The sequence below is a fragment of the Rhinolophus sinicus genome, linkage group LG14 (genome assembly GCF_036562045.2).
Source record: "Rhinolophus sinicus isolate RSC01 linkage group LG14, ASM3656204v1, whole genome shotgun sequence".
Classification (NCBI taxonomy): Eukaryota; Metazoa; Chordata; class Mammalia; order Chiroptera; family Rhinolophidae; genus Rhinolophus; species Rhinolophus sinicus.
In genome coordinates this window covers 50,014,545-50,031,231 of record NC_133763.1, presented here as the reverse complement: position 1 = coordinate 50,031,231, position 16,687 = coordinate 50,014,545, and the positions used below count along the sequence as shown (strand labels likewise).

Genomic DNA, 16,687 nt, shown 5'->3' with positions numbered 1-16,687 from the left:
GGAAGGCAATTAGCCTATAATTTAAGAAGGATATAGAGTTGTCCTAGAAATTATTGCTTCGCTGTAATACAATCATGAAAAAAAATTGGAGAAAGTTGAGGTTCTGATCTGGGAGACATTAGAGATACCCATGTTTGTTGTAAGGCCGTAAGAACACCCCTTGTCATTATATTTGCTTTAAAGATGTGATTGAGGATTTTTTTTTGGTTTTGGTTACATTATATTCTGTTGGTTCAGCTTACTTACAATTATGTAAGTAATTACAATAAAACCATCCATTTTCTGTTGGTTTTATTAGTCTAACTCAGTTCTGGAGGTGCCTCGTTCTTTCTTCCATCTACAGATCTAGCCAGTGTAGAGTTGATAGCTGTAGCAAATGAGAAAGACAGAAAAATGCAACTGGAAAACTTGGATGAGTTAGAAAGACTGAACAGTTTTCAGGAAAGCTGAGTACAGAAGCTAGAGGAATTCCCCCTGCCTGTCCTCCCCACCCCCCCAAAGGGACTCAAAACTCTGTTCTGGTCAATGGAGTCATGACCAGATATTATCCTGGGCCAAGGGCTTTCCTTATAATGGCAATCGAACAGCAATCTGGAAATTGCGTTATCGTTTGTTGTTCAAATCCTGCCTACTTCCAAGACGCATTTGGAGCAGATTACAACATGCATCATATGTACAATTAAACCATTAAAAAAAAGAAAGAAAAAGGAGCCAAAATTGGTGTCATTACCTCAAATCTTGCTCCTTTCTAATTTATTCTGTCCACAGTAGTTGGAGTAGACTGGGGGATAGTGACCAATAAGATATGATGGAAGTGATGGTATGCAAATTCCAAGGTTAGGTCATAAAAAACATCTCTGTGTTCAGTGACATTGTGTTGCTTGAAATTCATGGTGGTAGGAGAATTTACACCAAGGAAATTGGCAAACACTACAAGCCAGGGCCTTTTTATCTGGGGAGAGCTGGTGTTGAATATTTACCAGCATACTACTGCCTCTCTCTCCATACCCCAGTCCTTTTGTTCCCCAACTCCTTAATTACAAAGGAAGAATAGCCAGAAACTGGGGCAGTTTCATCACAGTCTAGTTTAGCGGACAGGTCAAAAGAAAACACAAAGATGGCAAAAAGTCAAGTTAGTTTTATTTGTTTTGTAACAGTCTTACACCTGACTATTAGCTCTGACATGAAGATGTGGAAGGTTGGAGAATTCAAGACACAGTCCCAATAATGCTGTCTCCTTTGCCAGGGATTTCTCAAGGAGGTTATGAATGTGCTTCTTAGCTGAGTCTTTACTGATCCTATTTCATAGATGGAAAAACTTGCAGAGAAAGGCAATGGAGCCATCTGTTTTTCCCTCCAGGAAACTTTATGAATCCTTCCAGAATCCTCTTTGTCTTCACTGGAGAACTTCCAGACAGCAATGGGGCTGGAGCCTACAGTATATCCCACTGCTACCTTGGTGGCCATTGCCACGGCAGGGCACCACTTTTCCCAGCTTTGGGAGCTGCAACGTCTAGGACAGTGGAGAGTATCTTGTCTTTCATAAAAGCTTTCCTTCCTCTTATCTAACTGCTGAACCCAGAATTTTGTTTCCTTTTTCTTCCTTCCCAATTGCATGTTTAGTTATAATACAATCATAACGAGAAGAGAAGTTTCCCTGACTATTTCACTATCACTTCTAGTCACACACTTACTTCATTTTACAGATTGTATTTACACTTAGAAGAGTTTCCATTCAACCAGGCAAACCTTTTTCATCTAAACTTTTCTAACTTGGGTGGTGTGATCATTTGCATACAATATGCATAGAGGGGTAATTCAGGGTCAGGGGAAAGACAGAGGAGGAAGTAGAGGGAGTGGGATGGTGTGTGGGGGGACGCTCCTTCTTACCCCAGCATGCCCAAAGGACCCTCCTCAGGAACTCAGGGCCTTCCGCAGGGCTTGGACCCAAGAGTTCAAGCGGCTCTTTCTGGACCCATGGACTCCCATCTGCCAGGAGTCAGAGACCGTCTAAGGGGCTGGTCGTCTACACGTGGGCCCTAGTAAGCTGACTACCTGCAGTGCCACTTTCAGCAATGAATTCTTGCACGATTAAAGGCAGTCTTCTTTTGTAATATAATTCTCAGGAATTCAGGACTACAGAAATGTTGACTTCCTCCTTCCCCCTTAATTTACTTCCTTCATTTTACTTATTGGCTCACTTTGTATCAGTAGCGTAGTTAACAATCTGAGTGTTTGAAGGTGGTGACTGTCATTGCTTTAGTATACATTTTACAATAAGGACTTCTGACCAGTTTGGATAAGGCCTTCCTCCTTTTCCTTTTATTTCCAAATTAGTTGAGTTAAAAGAAACCCCACTTATTTTTTTGAGTATGCTCATAGTGTTTCCTGGGTATCGATTCACTTGATCTACCTTGTGAAGGGGGGCAGAACTTGTTACCCCCAATTAACTGAGGGAACATTGTCATATGGAACAGGTACGTGACATCTTGGGGTTCCCAGAGTCAATAAGGGGCAGCCAACATTTCTGCCTTGAACTTCATTGTTCCTGTGGGAAAACCTGATCCCCAGGTCATGCTGACATTCAGAAATATTTGTCTAATTCTGTGTTGGATGCTTCACCTGTGTGGCAAGTGACACAGTCATGGTGAAAAGCAGATAGGCCTTTTTATAATGCCCCAAATGCTAGGCATGGGGATTACAGAGCCAGGCTCAAAACTGTCTAACTGAACTTTGACTGACTCTGTCCCTTCTGGTCACAGATCTCCCGATGAAGGTGTTATAACTGCTGTTAAGCTATTAGCCCTTTTCCTCTGAAGGGAGAGGCACTTCTGATGTCCTGCTGCCAATGCTTCTTTTTATTGCTAAGTCCACATGCCCTGTGAGGTTAGTTTAACAAGGGAAGGATCAGGAGTAGGATTTAAAGCTGTACCTGATGGAGCCCAGGGGGATTCTAATCCTGAGTCAGTCATAATTTTTTGCCTCAAAACAGATACTGAGGGATCCAGCTGTAAAGACTAAGGGCCTCCACAGACACACAGCTGCCTGTGATTGGAACCTGGCACTAGTTGTGTGGCAGCTTAAAATGGGACATGAAGGGACATTTTCCAGAGGACGAAAGTAACTGCCAGTCTGTCTCCAGACATTTCTCAAGGTCAAAGAGCCTCAGGTTCCTACTAAACATATGCGGTCAAGATTCTGTTTTGAGTCTTGTCTGCGAAAACTGATCTTCAGAGTGTCTGTTCCACACTGAAAAACGCTCACCATGTAACTGCAAAGCAGGTTGGGAGGGTCAGATGGAAAGTACCCACCTGCCCTTCTTCCCAGTCTCGCTGCTGTTGGAGGAACGTCTCAGGGAAGGGCACCACTCAGCAGGCTCCAGGCTTGGAAGCCAACTCATTAATCCTTATGATATCCCTGGAGGTAGGTTGGTGGCAAATGCCATCTCTAGTTTGTAAACAGAAAACTGAGGTACAGAGAGGTTAAGGGATGACAATAACACAGCTACTAAGTAGCAGAAAGAAAAAAAAAGTCCTGGTCCCTTGATGCTGACATCGGCTTTCTCTATTGTTGGGAAGACTAAGGGAAGATGGCAACATCCATGGGTAGGTAGAGGCATTGGAGCAGATGCTGCTGCATCCAAGGAAATACACTCACACACACGCTTGTGGCCCAGCAGAGACGAGGGTAGCAGCAGCCTTCACCTACACCTATACAACTGGTTCCAGACAGCACTAGCAGTTTCCACTTAAACAGAATGTAGGTTTCTTTTTCTTTTCTGGTTCGAATTAGGTCCTAGTTGAGACAGATGCTTTACTCTGGTAAGGATCACGCTAGTCTCAGGCCCTGAGTTTATATCTTCTTAAAATTGCTCTTCAGGAGCAAAACTGTAGGAGCAATAGTGCAGCCATTGGGGTCAATGATGCACTGGCTGGTTCCCAGGCCTGGCATTTTGTTACCTCTCTCACCATACAGAGGAAGGTCTGTGTGGAACAGCGTTGGATGCAAGGGCAAGATTCAAGCAGCAGCCAGGAAGTCACATGTCTGCAAGACAGATACGTACGCCTCTTTCTAGTCAACTGTCCATTGTCTGGTCCATTCCTTCATTGAAGGCTGGTCACTTTGGATGAACCCAGGTGAGCTATGCCTTAGGCTTTCTCTTTTAGAATGTAAATTTTCCTTGGAGTAATTATCAAACAATCAGACCTTGGTATGAATTTAATTTTTAGACCACTCTGCTTTAGAGTGGGGCACCAAAGAACGGGAACATGTCACGGAGAGGAATAGTTTCAGAAGAAGCTTTGCTCTGGAAAAGCATTTCTAGAATGCATATCTTAAAAGGAAGTTGGTAATCAGATGGCCAGGTAGACCTGCGTGGACCTGGGCAGCACCTGCCCTCTGCCCTCTGGGACTTTCACAGCCCAGCTCTCCATGGCTTTAGAACAGGCCACTTCACCCCCTGAAATCACCTGCCTGTATCCTGTAGGCATTTGCATTTGGGACCCCTGATATATGGTCACATGGCACCTGCTAGGGAAGGGCTGGGGTGACAAAGTCTGGCTGAGTTAGTGAGCTTGAGACAAGACTAGTAAAAAGCGATCAGGCAATCACAACTCTGATCAGAAGGATTTCTCTGGAAAAAAGGGGATGAAAGCAGAGTCCCCCAGAGCCGTTACGCTAGAGGGGCAGGGCAGTCGTATGAGACAGGGAACTTCGATGGGACAATGGGTTTCTCTTGGTAGCGCTTATGTACGAGAAAGACAGTGTCCTAGCTGTACCACATGCACTGTTCCATTATATGGCTGTCCAACCAGAGGTGGGGGGGAGGGAAGGGACATCAAAAGAGGCCAACATGATTTGAGGGAAGAAGACTCAAATCACATTGGCATCTTTTTCTTTCATCTTGCCCTGTATGTTAGCTCTGCTCATTTTTTTTCTTTGCTGTTCTTTTTTCTTTCTTTCTTTGGTACCACTTCACACGGTGAGGTCATCTGACCGGGCCCTGCTGCTGGCTTTGCTCAGCCTGCTCAGGGGTCTGGTGTCATCCCCTGTCAGCTCTGGACACAGGGAAGGTGCCTTCTCAGCCGGCAACCCTTGGTTTGTCACCTCTTTCTCACTCTCCTTCCCCACTCCAGGGGTTTCCACTTTCTCCCCCTCCAGCTCTGCCAAGGTCTCCTGCCCTTCTTCCCTGCTCATTCTCTCTGCTTCCTGCCCTTTCTCCCCAACCTTGGGTCCTGCTCCCCCCTCCTTAGGCTGCTCCTCCCCCTCCACTTCCTGTGCTCCCACCTGAGCGTAGGAAGGCAGTGTCTCTTGATAAGCCGGGGAGAGGTCCCCAAGGGGCCCTGTGCCCATCTTCTCCCCCAAGTGACTGAAAGTCTTGGCAGACAGTGGGCTGGTCTCCACCACGCCGACCTCAGTCAAAGGGAAATAGTGGGACACGATTTTCTCTTCTTCGAGAAGCTGGTAGCCCTTGGCTGTCTGGATGGAGGAGACAGCGATGGAGTGGAGGGACTTGTCGGGGATCTCCCCCAGCGGCTGCTCCGCGGGCCTCTTGAAGGCAGCTCGGATTGTCTTCAGGCCCAGGTGGCTCATCTCCAGAAGATTGAGGAACAGGGACACAGAAGCCACAGACAACATGAACAGGATGAAGATGGTTTTCTCGGTGGGCCGGGACACGAAACAGTCCACCACGTTGGGGCAGGGCCACCGGCTGCAGCGATAGAGGGGCAGGATCCGGAACCCATACAGGTAGTAGTGGCCCACGATGAAGCCCACCTCGAAGAGGGTCTTGAAGACGATGTGGCAGATGTAGGTCCTCAGCAGGGTCCCCTCCAGCCGGAACTTCTTGGTGCCTTTGCTGCTGCTGCTGCAGCTCTTCTTCATGCTGCCCTGGTCGGCGGGGAGCGGCAGCCTGTCGCCACGGTCACCCGCCACCAGCTGGCACAGCTCCTCGGCCTCGCGCTCCTTCCGCTTCTCCTCCACGCGCACGCGGTGCATGGCGTGGCCCACGTACACGAGCGACGGCGTGGACACGAAGATGATCTGCAGCACCCACAGACGGACGTGGGAGATGGGGAAGGCCTGGTCGTAGCAGACGTTCTCGCAGCCCGGCTGCTGCGTGTTGCACACGAAGTCGGCCTGCTCGTCGCCCCACACGAATTCTGCGGCCGTGCCGAGGATCAGGATGCGGAAGATGAAAAGCACGGTGAGCCACACCCGGCCGACGACCGTGGAGTGCTCATTCACCTCCTCCAAGATGTTCCCCAGGAAACTCCAGTCGCCCATGTCTCCCCTGCCTGGAGGAGGGAGAAGGCAGAGGCTGAGGGGCCACAGAGCAGCCCCGTCAGTGTCTCTTTGCTAACTCTTGGGGTACCTGTCCTTTCTGAGTGGCTCGAACAGTCTACGTGTGAACAGCACCTACTGAGTGCCTCCTCTGTGCAGACTAGGACTAGGGGACAAAAGGGGCACACAATTATCTGCTTCCATTCACTTTCTCATCTGTAAATTGGGTTTAATGGCAATCCCTGTTCTCCACAAGTGATCTAAAAGGATAAATAGGGCAATATGTGTATGATTCCCTGAACTCCACCCCAAATAAGGGTTGACTATTGACGATAAATAGAAACCCGTGGTTCCATGGCGTTAAATCAAGACCACAAGCAGAACTAGGGTTCATGAAGCACAATGCTGGAAGAATACCTTATACCACCAGGGTTTGGCCCCCACCCCCCGAAATTCTTGTACATATGAAATTGTCCGTAGCTATCTTTACTTTTGACTATTTTAGATATATAATGATCATAGGTTTGAAGGGAAGGGGAAGGAAACTGATACTTATAGACTATCTATTGATACTACTTTGTGACAGACCTTTGACATTATTTCATTTCATCTGACCCTGCTAGATTGTCATCTTCATGAAGATATGGACCATACCTTTTTTATTTACAGCTGTATAGTCAATGCCTGTCACAGGGCCCAGGAGAGCTCGATAAATGTTTGTTAATTAGTTTGGTCCCAACACAGGAGACAACTGAGAGGTCACATAAGTCATCTATGATCAGACAGCCAAATAGCAGCAGTCTGTCTGCCTGATCTCAAAGGCTGGGGCCGTTCCACTACACCACTGAGATACACTGCCTGCGATCAGAGCTACACAGTTCTCTGACTCCCGTATCCTTAACTTATGTTTTCCCTTTTGTAGGCTGAAATCTGAAAACCCTTCTTAATAGCTTTACAAATTGAGAGCAGTATTTTAAAATTATTGTTATTACTCTTTTAAACCCAGGGAACGGAGAGAGTGCTTTGGGAAGGAATCATGTTATAGAGGGAGGAAGGTTCACTAGGACACTTTCAGAATGAGAAGGTTTTAGGGTCTATAACATGTGGTTATTTTAACAGAGCTAAAAATTGATCTGTGGAAAACAACAACCATTAAACATGATAGTATATAATGCCCTAGCAATAGCGACAACTGATGGAGATGGGGTTGAACTGACGGGGGTGATATGTGCAAACTGGGTCATTTATCCTGGGCAAACCCATTGTGCAAGCTGGTAACCTATAAAGGATTGTGATCAAACTTCCCCCTCGGCCTAGGACAGATGTTCCTCCAGCTTAATCATCTTTAGAGTTGTGACATTGATTCATCACTGCGCTTAGACCAGGGCAAGAGTCCTTCTGAGAGACGCTGCCCTGGGTTTCCTCCAGCCATGTCCCACACTATGAGATCAGAAGCCCATGGGACCAAAGGAATATGCCCACTGCTTTTAATGACAGTGATAGTTGTTAAACACTTGAATGGGTGATGAAAAGGGGTGTCTTCAATTAGGTGTGATTTTCATCTTAAGGAGAGGATAAACAAAATGGCATCTTAAAGCTTCCTTCCAGCCTGTGGTTTGGAGCCTGGCCAGACAGTAAGTGCTTGGTTGTTGACATTGATTGAAGGCATGAGCAGTGCCCAACCTGTGCTCTCAGAGTACGCACAATGGCTATTTCCTTCTTGTTGGAGAGCAGAGGGCGTTGCTCCTCTTGGAGCCCCAGAAACTGCCAATTAGGTGGGGGCATCCGACAGCAGCTCCTTTCCTCCTGGGAAGGTGAGAGCAGCTATGGCATCCCCAGCCATGACTCCAGCACTGGGAAGAGCTCCTTGTAGCAGTGGGGAACTGAGAGTAACAGAAGGCCCTCTACTCAGAACCAGCGGTTCAGAATCCTGGTTGCATGCATCTACGAGTAGTTATACTTCTGCTGCTAACACTCCTCCAAGTACAGTTAAATCTAGTGCTTGCTCTTTAAAGAGAGGCAGCCATTCCCACCTCCTTCTGGAAACAGGTGGGAAATGTCACAATCAGGTAAGCAGCCCAAGCATAAATCCTATTGGTGGCAGAGCCAACATTCATGTTGAAACAACAATTTATGTAATTTACTCCTATAAAGTCAAGTCTGGCTTTAACATAAATCTAGTGTTGCTAATGACTTATTCCCACTGATACGGCAACTCAGTTTTGAAGTCTTGCTTGTATTATACCCTGTTAGTCCTCTTGGATTTCTATGTGTATTTCACTCGTGTACCCACATGAAGGTGTGCAGTGAGACTTGTTTTTCCCCTTTTGGATCAAAAGCTCTCAGATGGCAGGGCCCATTTTGTCTTCATCTTTCATAAACCATCATGACACAGAACAAAGGCCGTCACAGAGTGGGAGCACATAGACATCAGTAGATGGGACCACTAGTAATTGTCCGAAACCTGAAATTCTCAATTCCCCAGAGCATGTAATGCCACTATTACTTAGAGTCTAGGGAGCTCCAGTCGTGTTTGCTGCCGGTAGCTGTGGGGAGATGGAGAACTTGCCAAGAAATGGTAACTACCGAAAAGGGATAGTAAATTGATTCTCAACTTGCTGTTTGGAGACACTGTTTTATATAATATCAAGTATATAAACTGGAAGGCCAATGCCTGTTGACACATGAGTGTTAGGACACATATTTATGATACACAAAGTACTCTCCTGACTCAAACCAAACAGGGCTGTCTCTTCCACACCCCACTCTGCAATGCTAGGATTGATTGTTTGAGTGTGTTTTTTTTTTAATAGTTACAAAGTTTCTTGCAATAATGGAAGGAGAGAAACCATAACTTAGGACAAAATCTTCTCATTTTCCTGCTATTGAAACAGGCCGACTATGCTGTCAAGGAGAGAATCCTTATATGAGTGAGTGGAAAGTGCCCTTGGTTCTTGGTGTCTAACAATAAAAATTATACTTAAAGGAAGTCAGATCAGAATATATATGAGCAAACTGTTCCACTGCAGCGGGGAGACATCTAAACTGAAGGAAGAAGAGTTCTCTTCCCGTCTTTAAAGAGGCAATTCTCTGTTTTCTTTTGCTTGTGAACATTTAGTGAACAGATCTATTACAGATGGAAACTAAACTGCTGGAGTTCAAACGTCCACCCCCACGGCATTCATCAGAACATTCCACCAGAGGGTCCTGGTTTTAGGGTGGCCCTTATCTATTTATAAATTGTATACTTTCACATACCTTATTTCAGTTCTCATAACATCCTGTGAACTAGGCCAGTGGTTCTCAGACTTGGATTTCACAAAGTGGTACAACAACAAAATAGGGTGACCGCCAAAGGGCTATCAAGTCCTTATTTTGCCAAACAAGGACATAAAAAAAAGTATGAAATCACTAGCTATGATCACTACCTATTTTCAACATCATTTCGTAAACGGGGAATTTTAATACAAAACCAGAAAGGACATAATTTCAGAATGAAAGACAGGCCTTCAAATCAAACACATTTAACTTGGTGAAAAATTGATTACATTGTTTACTACACTATTGTCACTTTTTTTTTTTTTTTTGGTCACAGCCTGCTGAAAAATTCATTTGGACCAGAACTGACATGTCCACAGATGGATGTTTGAGAACCATTTGTCACCAACCCCCATTACCAGATAGGGAGACAGACTGGGAGCTTAAGTCAGTCTCCCAGGACGGCTCAGCTAGTGAGGGCAGAGCCAGGATGTGGGCCCTGGTTGTCCAGCGACAAGCTCAGGGCGATTTCCAGTGAGGCATAGCCTTCTCCTGGCTTTGAAGAGGCAGAACAACATGTATACATCCACATTAAAAAGCACCCCCAAAGGATTAGATGACCACTCAGCACTCTGGTGGGTAAGGGAGTGTAAACGTGCCTCCACTCATGTTTCCAGAGCCCCCACTTCAACCAACAGCTCCCATAGAGAAACAACAGAACCTACTCCCGGGAGGAGTTTTATGGTCCTTAGCCAGACCCAGTCCCATGCTCCGTGAAACACTCCAACATTGAAAATGCTGAGCATGAATCCTCCCCTTCACCCACAGCACTCAATAGTTATTACTATTACTCCCATTGCAGAGTTTGAGCGAAAAAGTGCAAAACTCTTCCAGAAACATCAAACACTTAGTTTAGGTCTCTCTGGATTCCTGGAGGCATGTTAATTCATTCTGAAAAATGAAAAGACCTTACAAAGTCACGCTGTAGTTAGCGTTTGGACATCTCTGTGCCCCCTCTCCCCCGTTCCTACATTCCGTTCCCTTCTACATCTCTGCCAACTCTTCGGCCAATTCCAAGAGAGTTTTCAGAATTGAACTCTAAGTCCAGCTATCCCAACCCAAGACCGAACCTAAGCGGCAACGTTTTTCCTTCTGGAGAAGCCCAGAAATGGCTCAAAGATTAGGCTGGGAAGGAAGCAGGGATAGGGGCTGAACGGTAGGGGGGTGGGAAGGCTACAAACTAATAACAGTCAAGGAAAACTTGCCAGTAGGAGTCGGCTCCCCAGGAGAAATATGTGCTCTCCTTCTCTGTTGGCGCTCAACAGCAAAATGGCAACTTTGGCCTCTTTCCTTCGGTGCCCACCTCTCGCTTCTCTACCCCGCCTCTACCGTGCTACACGACTGAGCAGAAATGACTGGATTGGCCCTGATGGGTAGTTTTTACTGTCCAGCAATATTTTAAGCTCCTAGCCAGACAGCTTTTATGAAGGGAGGGATGTTTGGAAAACAATAGGAGAGAGCGAATGGGAGAGCTGTATTGGGCGCTGAGGGGAGGAGGGTGAGGGAAAGTGGATGTGAGAAAGCTTAGATGGCACTTCTGCAGCCTCCAAAAGTTTCTTTTAGCAGCAGACCGGTCCTCTACAACAGGAAACCTCCGGCTTCTCTCCAGGGGCATGAGTCCAGGGGCATCTTCCCAATGTCTCATCATCAGCTTTGAGAATCGTAGGGACAGTAAGAGGTCACCTGAGTGCATCCTGCTGACCTAAGTCGGACTGTGCCAAAGCCACCCCAGAAAGAGAGTGGTTGGTTTTTTCTCAAAGGAAGATATTTCATCCTCCATTGGTGGTTTGTTCTTGTGCCTCATAACTTTCATCAGGGCACTGTCCCTTTTTGAAAAGGAGCCTTAATACTCCAAAGCATCTGGCGCCATTTGTCAAGGTAATAACATTTCCCCCTTGTTTCACGGATAATTACAAATACTTCTGAAAAGCTGCAGAATCGAGGGGATTATGCAGCACCAGCTAACAGTTTCAGACTTTAGCACCTCCATCTGTGAAATGGGTGTATGATGTTTTTGCTCATGAAGAGGCTCTCAGATGAAATACCAGTGTGGTTTAATGAGGAATGATGCCCTCCACCTCCTGAGGCCCATTCCCTTCCCACTGTCTGGGGCTGACTACTGCAGTGGTTTGAAAAAAAATGATTGTTTTGACCACATTTCCCAAATTAGAAATTGGGACATTTTCTTCTATAAGTCTAGTTGTGGATACAATGGAACAAAAATAGTTGAAAGTGGGATTGTTTCAGGAAATCTGCAACGTATGATTACTCAATAGAAGGCAATTTTGGGGGTAAACCAGAAAAATAAAAAAGTCTAAGCACTTGCCTCTCCCCCGTCACTCCACTCCTGTTTGCTGTCCTTTTTGGTGTCATGGGCATATTGCATTTCGATGCTGATAATTTGAAGGAGGACGGAACCAACATTGTGTGAGTCTCAGAATTCCGTTTTTATTAAAGTGTTCAGTAGCCCACAGCCTTATTTGCTTTTGAAATCTGATTTCTTTGGAACTTCCAAGTTTGAGGGCACACACTGACCAGGGCTATGCCCTCTATGGAATCCCTCAGTTAAAAACAGCTGGTTGATGCTGTTCCCCAGTATCCATGAGGCAAGAAGTCAGAGGAGGGAGGGAAGAAACACACTCATTCTTTCGAGAACATTCACTAAATGCCAATTCCCAAAGCTTGAGCTTTCCCGGAGACATTCCAGAACTTACAAAGCTTCTCTTGAGAATGAACTTGTCCCATCCAGGGCTTTCCAGTCCAACTTGGCTAATATGGTGGAGCGGCCCCATCACCTGACACCATTGTGTGAGAGATGCTAGTAGAATCTGGAGAAACAGGGACTATCAACAGAGCCCCGAACCCATGTGGTGACTGCCATTGGGAGAAGCCTGTCAGATTTGAGTGAATCTAGCTTTCTAATTTAGCACCTACTTACTTGGTTTATTTACTCTGCTGACATTGTAGATGCTCTACTAATAATACCGAATTGATTGAATTATTTGTGTTGTCAGTTCTTCTGTTTGCAGCTGCAAATTCCTTGAAAATAGAAGCACTCCATCCCACACCTCTGGAGGAACGTTTTGAAAGGGATGGGAGAGAGGCTGTCATCTCAGCTGTCACTGAGAGATGCGTTGTCTACTTCTACCCGGCAGAAATCAGAGTCAGTGTCTCATGTCTTCTCGTGGTGGCCCTGTTGCTTCATTTGATGTAAAGAAATCTCTAGAACATGAGATTCACCACATTCAAATGCAAATTCCAATTTTGTATTCTGTAATCATATAGAATAGGTTATTCGATTATTGACGTTTTAGATAATCTAATGGTGGCATTCTTCTGCCAGGGTGAGTTTTAGAAACAGCGAAACAGTCACGTGTGCGAAGATTGTGGGATTTGCAGTCAGGAGACCTGGCTCTCGGTGGGGCTCTTTTGCTTCCTACTGGTAGGCAGCTTGCTCAGCCACTCCCAGTCTCGGTTTTCCGATCTGTGAAATAGACATGATAATAATTGCCTTTCCTGTTTTGTGTAAAGGACTTTTGATAACGATGGTGGCTGCGTATCTAACCCATGCAACGCTGTGAATCCTTTTCATTTGTTGGTTATGTTTGCTGTAATCTCCTCCCTCCCTGAGCATGGCTGTGTCCTGTGCCCCAGGATCAAGGGTTGGTTTGTTTCTAAGTGTGCCTCGACCAACATCATACGGTCCCTGCTTTCCACAGGGAAGATGCCAGAACTGAGCATGATTAGAAGAGATCATTGGTTCCAGTACAGGGATAAATACCTGCTTTTTCTTGTTTGTGCCCCCGGAACGGCTTAGGAGGTGAGGCATGGCCCTCTCTGTCCCTTCTCCCTGGCTGGCTTGTGGAGATTCTTGTTCACCACGGCAGTTTGGCTGAGGTTCAAGGACTCCCGTGCCCTGAGGGGCAAAGGGTGGGCTGGTGGGGGTATGGGGGACATTTTCACTTGGGAGAGGATTGCCCGCATGGACAAGTTGGCAGGACAAGGCCAGGCTCTCTATTGAACGGAGTAGCTCATGCGTGAGAGCAGACTGCCAATTCTACAGAGCACGACCCCTCGGCCCAGGCTTCTGCTAACAAAGTTATCTTTCCCAATCTGCTGAGGCAGAAGGGGGACACACTTCCCGTCCTGTGCTGAGCACACAGAGCAGGCAGGAGTCGGCCAGGACGGGGTCTGGCTCTCAGCCATTCCCCCAACTCCTCTCCTCTGACTGCTAAAAGTCTTGGGTTCTCCTCAGCTGCCCCATCACCTTGGAGAGAGAAGCACAGACTATAGACACTGGCCATTGGCCTCAGGCACAACTAGGGAGTGTCCTGGCATTCTAGGTGCCCGGGGAGGTGTGGAGAGAACATTCCAGAAGAGGGGTAGGGAAAGAGGCTGCTGCAGCCTAAAATCCACTGGGGTGGAAGCAGTGATTGATGCTCTAGGTTGGTGGGTCTCACACTGTGGTTCCCCAGACCGCTATGTCAGCACCATCCGGGAACTGGTTAGGGATGCCAACTCTCAAACTCTACCCCATAACTACTGAATCAGCAACTCTGGAGTGGGAGACCAGCAACCTGTGTTAACAAGCCCTCCAGGGGATTCTGATGCCTGCTACAAATTCAGAACCACTACTCAGGGTAGCCTCAGATATTGAAATTGTTCATCCTGCCCGGTGCCCAGCCCAGGACTGTTACATAACAGCCCTCTCCCACACCCCACGGCACTTCCTGACACTCTGCCACCAATACAGGGCCCTAGAAACATTTCTTTGGGTCCATCCAGAAACAAACAAACAAACCAACAACCTGTGGACTTCCCTGCAGCCTCTCAGCTGCCATATGAGCCTGTCCTGTGTAGGTAATATTATAAATCAGAAGGGGAGAAAAAAGTTTTGTACATCTATGATGTGTGCATGAGGATTGAGGGGTAGGTACTTTTGTCTCCATTTATTGAGTATTATAATTTGCCTCGGTCAGTGAAAGGAGGGGGCAGGGCCAGACTGGAACCAGGTCTGCTTGACTCCAAAGCTCATGTTTGCTCTGGCTGTCCACGTTGTCTCCTTTAATTATGAGATTGAATTCTACAGTGTTGACCTTTCAGAGCCTTTGGCGTCTCCGGTCTTTGTGCTAAGCAGTTAACACTTGGGTATTTAAAAATTTTTTGTTGTTGGTCTGAAAAATCAACACTGCAAATGTTTTCTAAATAGATGAATTTACTTTGTATATATCCATATATAATTTTTAAATTACAAATGTAATTTAATACTTACACACTGGAAAAGAAATTGAATAATATAGGAACATGTAGGATAAAAAGTAACAATCTCTCCTTATGACCTTCTTTGTATCCCATCGTCACTGTAATCACGCTTAACAGTTTGGTGTGTGTTCTCCCAGACCACATATATCATCAATGTGTTGTATATTATTGTGTGACTGCTTTTTTTATTTAATATATCTTGGTGATCTTTCTAGTACACATAGATCAACCTCATCCTTTTAATGTCTACAACAGTATTCCATAATAAGGACATCTCGTAAATTTGTTCAGTTTATTTTCTATTGAAGGACATATAGGTTGCTTCTATTTCTTTTCCTATTACTGATTTTTAAAATAATAAACATCCATATGTACATTTGTTTGAGCACATGTAGGGATATTTTTGTAGGATGTATTCCTACAGATAGAATCAATTGTTCAACAGATAGGTACATTTTAAAAGTTGGTAGGTACGCTCAAAATAGAGTGTACCAGACTGCACTCTAAATAGAACTTGTGAGAGGTCACTTCATGATATATTCTTACCACCACTGGCTATTTTTCCATCTTTATGATTTTTGACAATAAGATGGGCAGAAAATATCTCGTTATTTGAATTTGCATTTTTCCTCTGATTATTAGAAAGATGGAATGACTCATATGTTTACTAGCTGTTTGCAATTCTTTTTCTTTGAATTACCTACTCATATCCTGTGTTCATTTTTGGTAGGTTATTTACCTATTCCTTGCTGATTTATAAGCTCTTTTTTACTAGCCTATAGCTATTGTTCCTCTGTCACATATGTTATAAAATTTTTTCAAACTATCACCCATAACTTTGCTTTGAGTACGTTTTGCTGTACAGAAGATTTATATTCTTACCTATTCAAATCTGCAGTTAAAAAAACGTATGGTTTCTTGACTTTGTACCTGTTAAGAAAGGCCTCTGCATTTTGTTAAAATTCAGGAAACCAGTAGAAAAAAATTTTGCCAGAGTACATTATTCTGTTTCAGTTCAGCGTTTAAACCAGGATTCTTGAAACCCTGAATTGTCAGAGCAATATGCGTACGCCTGCCTATTCTCCTGCTAGTTTTTAGCCTTTTTTTTCTACTGGCCTTTTAAATTTTAATAATAAGGGCATTATATAATTTTTATTCACCAACTTGGTGCCTTGGGGAACAGATTTCATCATGATCACAGTTTTTAAGGGCCTATTCTGCTTTGCAAATCAGAAAACAAAACCTGGCGGTCATCTGTATCTTTCTGCTTCTTGTTTTTGTTTTGTCTCTTCATGGTTCCAGATGCCTGCTTTGCACTTATAGTCAGATATCATGTATGGGTGGAAAAAGAGAGAGCAAGAATGTTATTTTTTTCTTTACAGGCATTTTTTTCTGCTCTTCTATGGGGAGTAAGCTCCCTCTTTTGTCTTTTCTTTATGACAAAAAACATAGCTGTAGTCTGGGCCAGTTACCCTGAACTCCAAAAGAACCTCTTTCTTAATCCTTTACCACCTTTTCTTTCTTTCTTTTTATTTTTTTTAACCTAAGTAAGGGGCTTAAATCTGACTAAATTCATCAGACAGAACATGGAAAACTTCATTGTCTATGGATTAACCTAGTTGGTCTCTCAATCACCAAGGACTTCAGTTTCTTCACCGTTGACGTAGGGATAAAGCCAATCTCATATAAATATCATCCAATATGGATGCTAGTCCAAAGAAGACTCAAAACAAACATTATTTCCTGTACACCCCTCAGTTTCCTGACCTGTAACACGGGTAAACGATGAGACATACCTTGCTGAGTTGTTTGGAGAGGTAAATAA

General features: G+C 45.0%; 1 protein-coding gene across 1 annotated transcript; it reads right to left on the bottom strand.

The window, feature by feature from the left end:
• Positions 1-4,869: 4,869 nt before the first annotated feature.
• On the bottom strand, positions 4,870-6,285 carry GJA8 (gap junction protein alpha 8). The gene has a single exon (XM_019739889.2). It carries the CDS (start codon positions 6,283-6,285, stop codon positions 4,975-4,977), a length of 1,311 nt encoding a protein of 436 aa, XP_019595448.2. The 3' UTR covers positions 4,870-4,974.
• Positions 6,286-16,687: the final 10,402 nt, after the last annotated feature.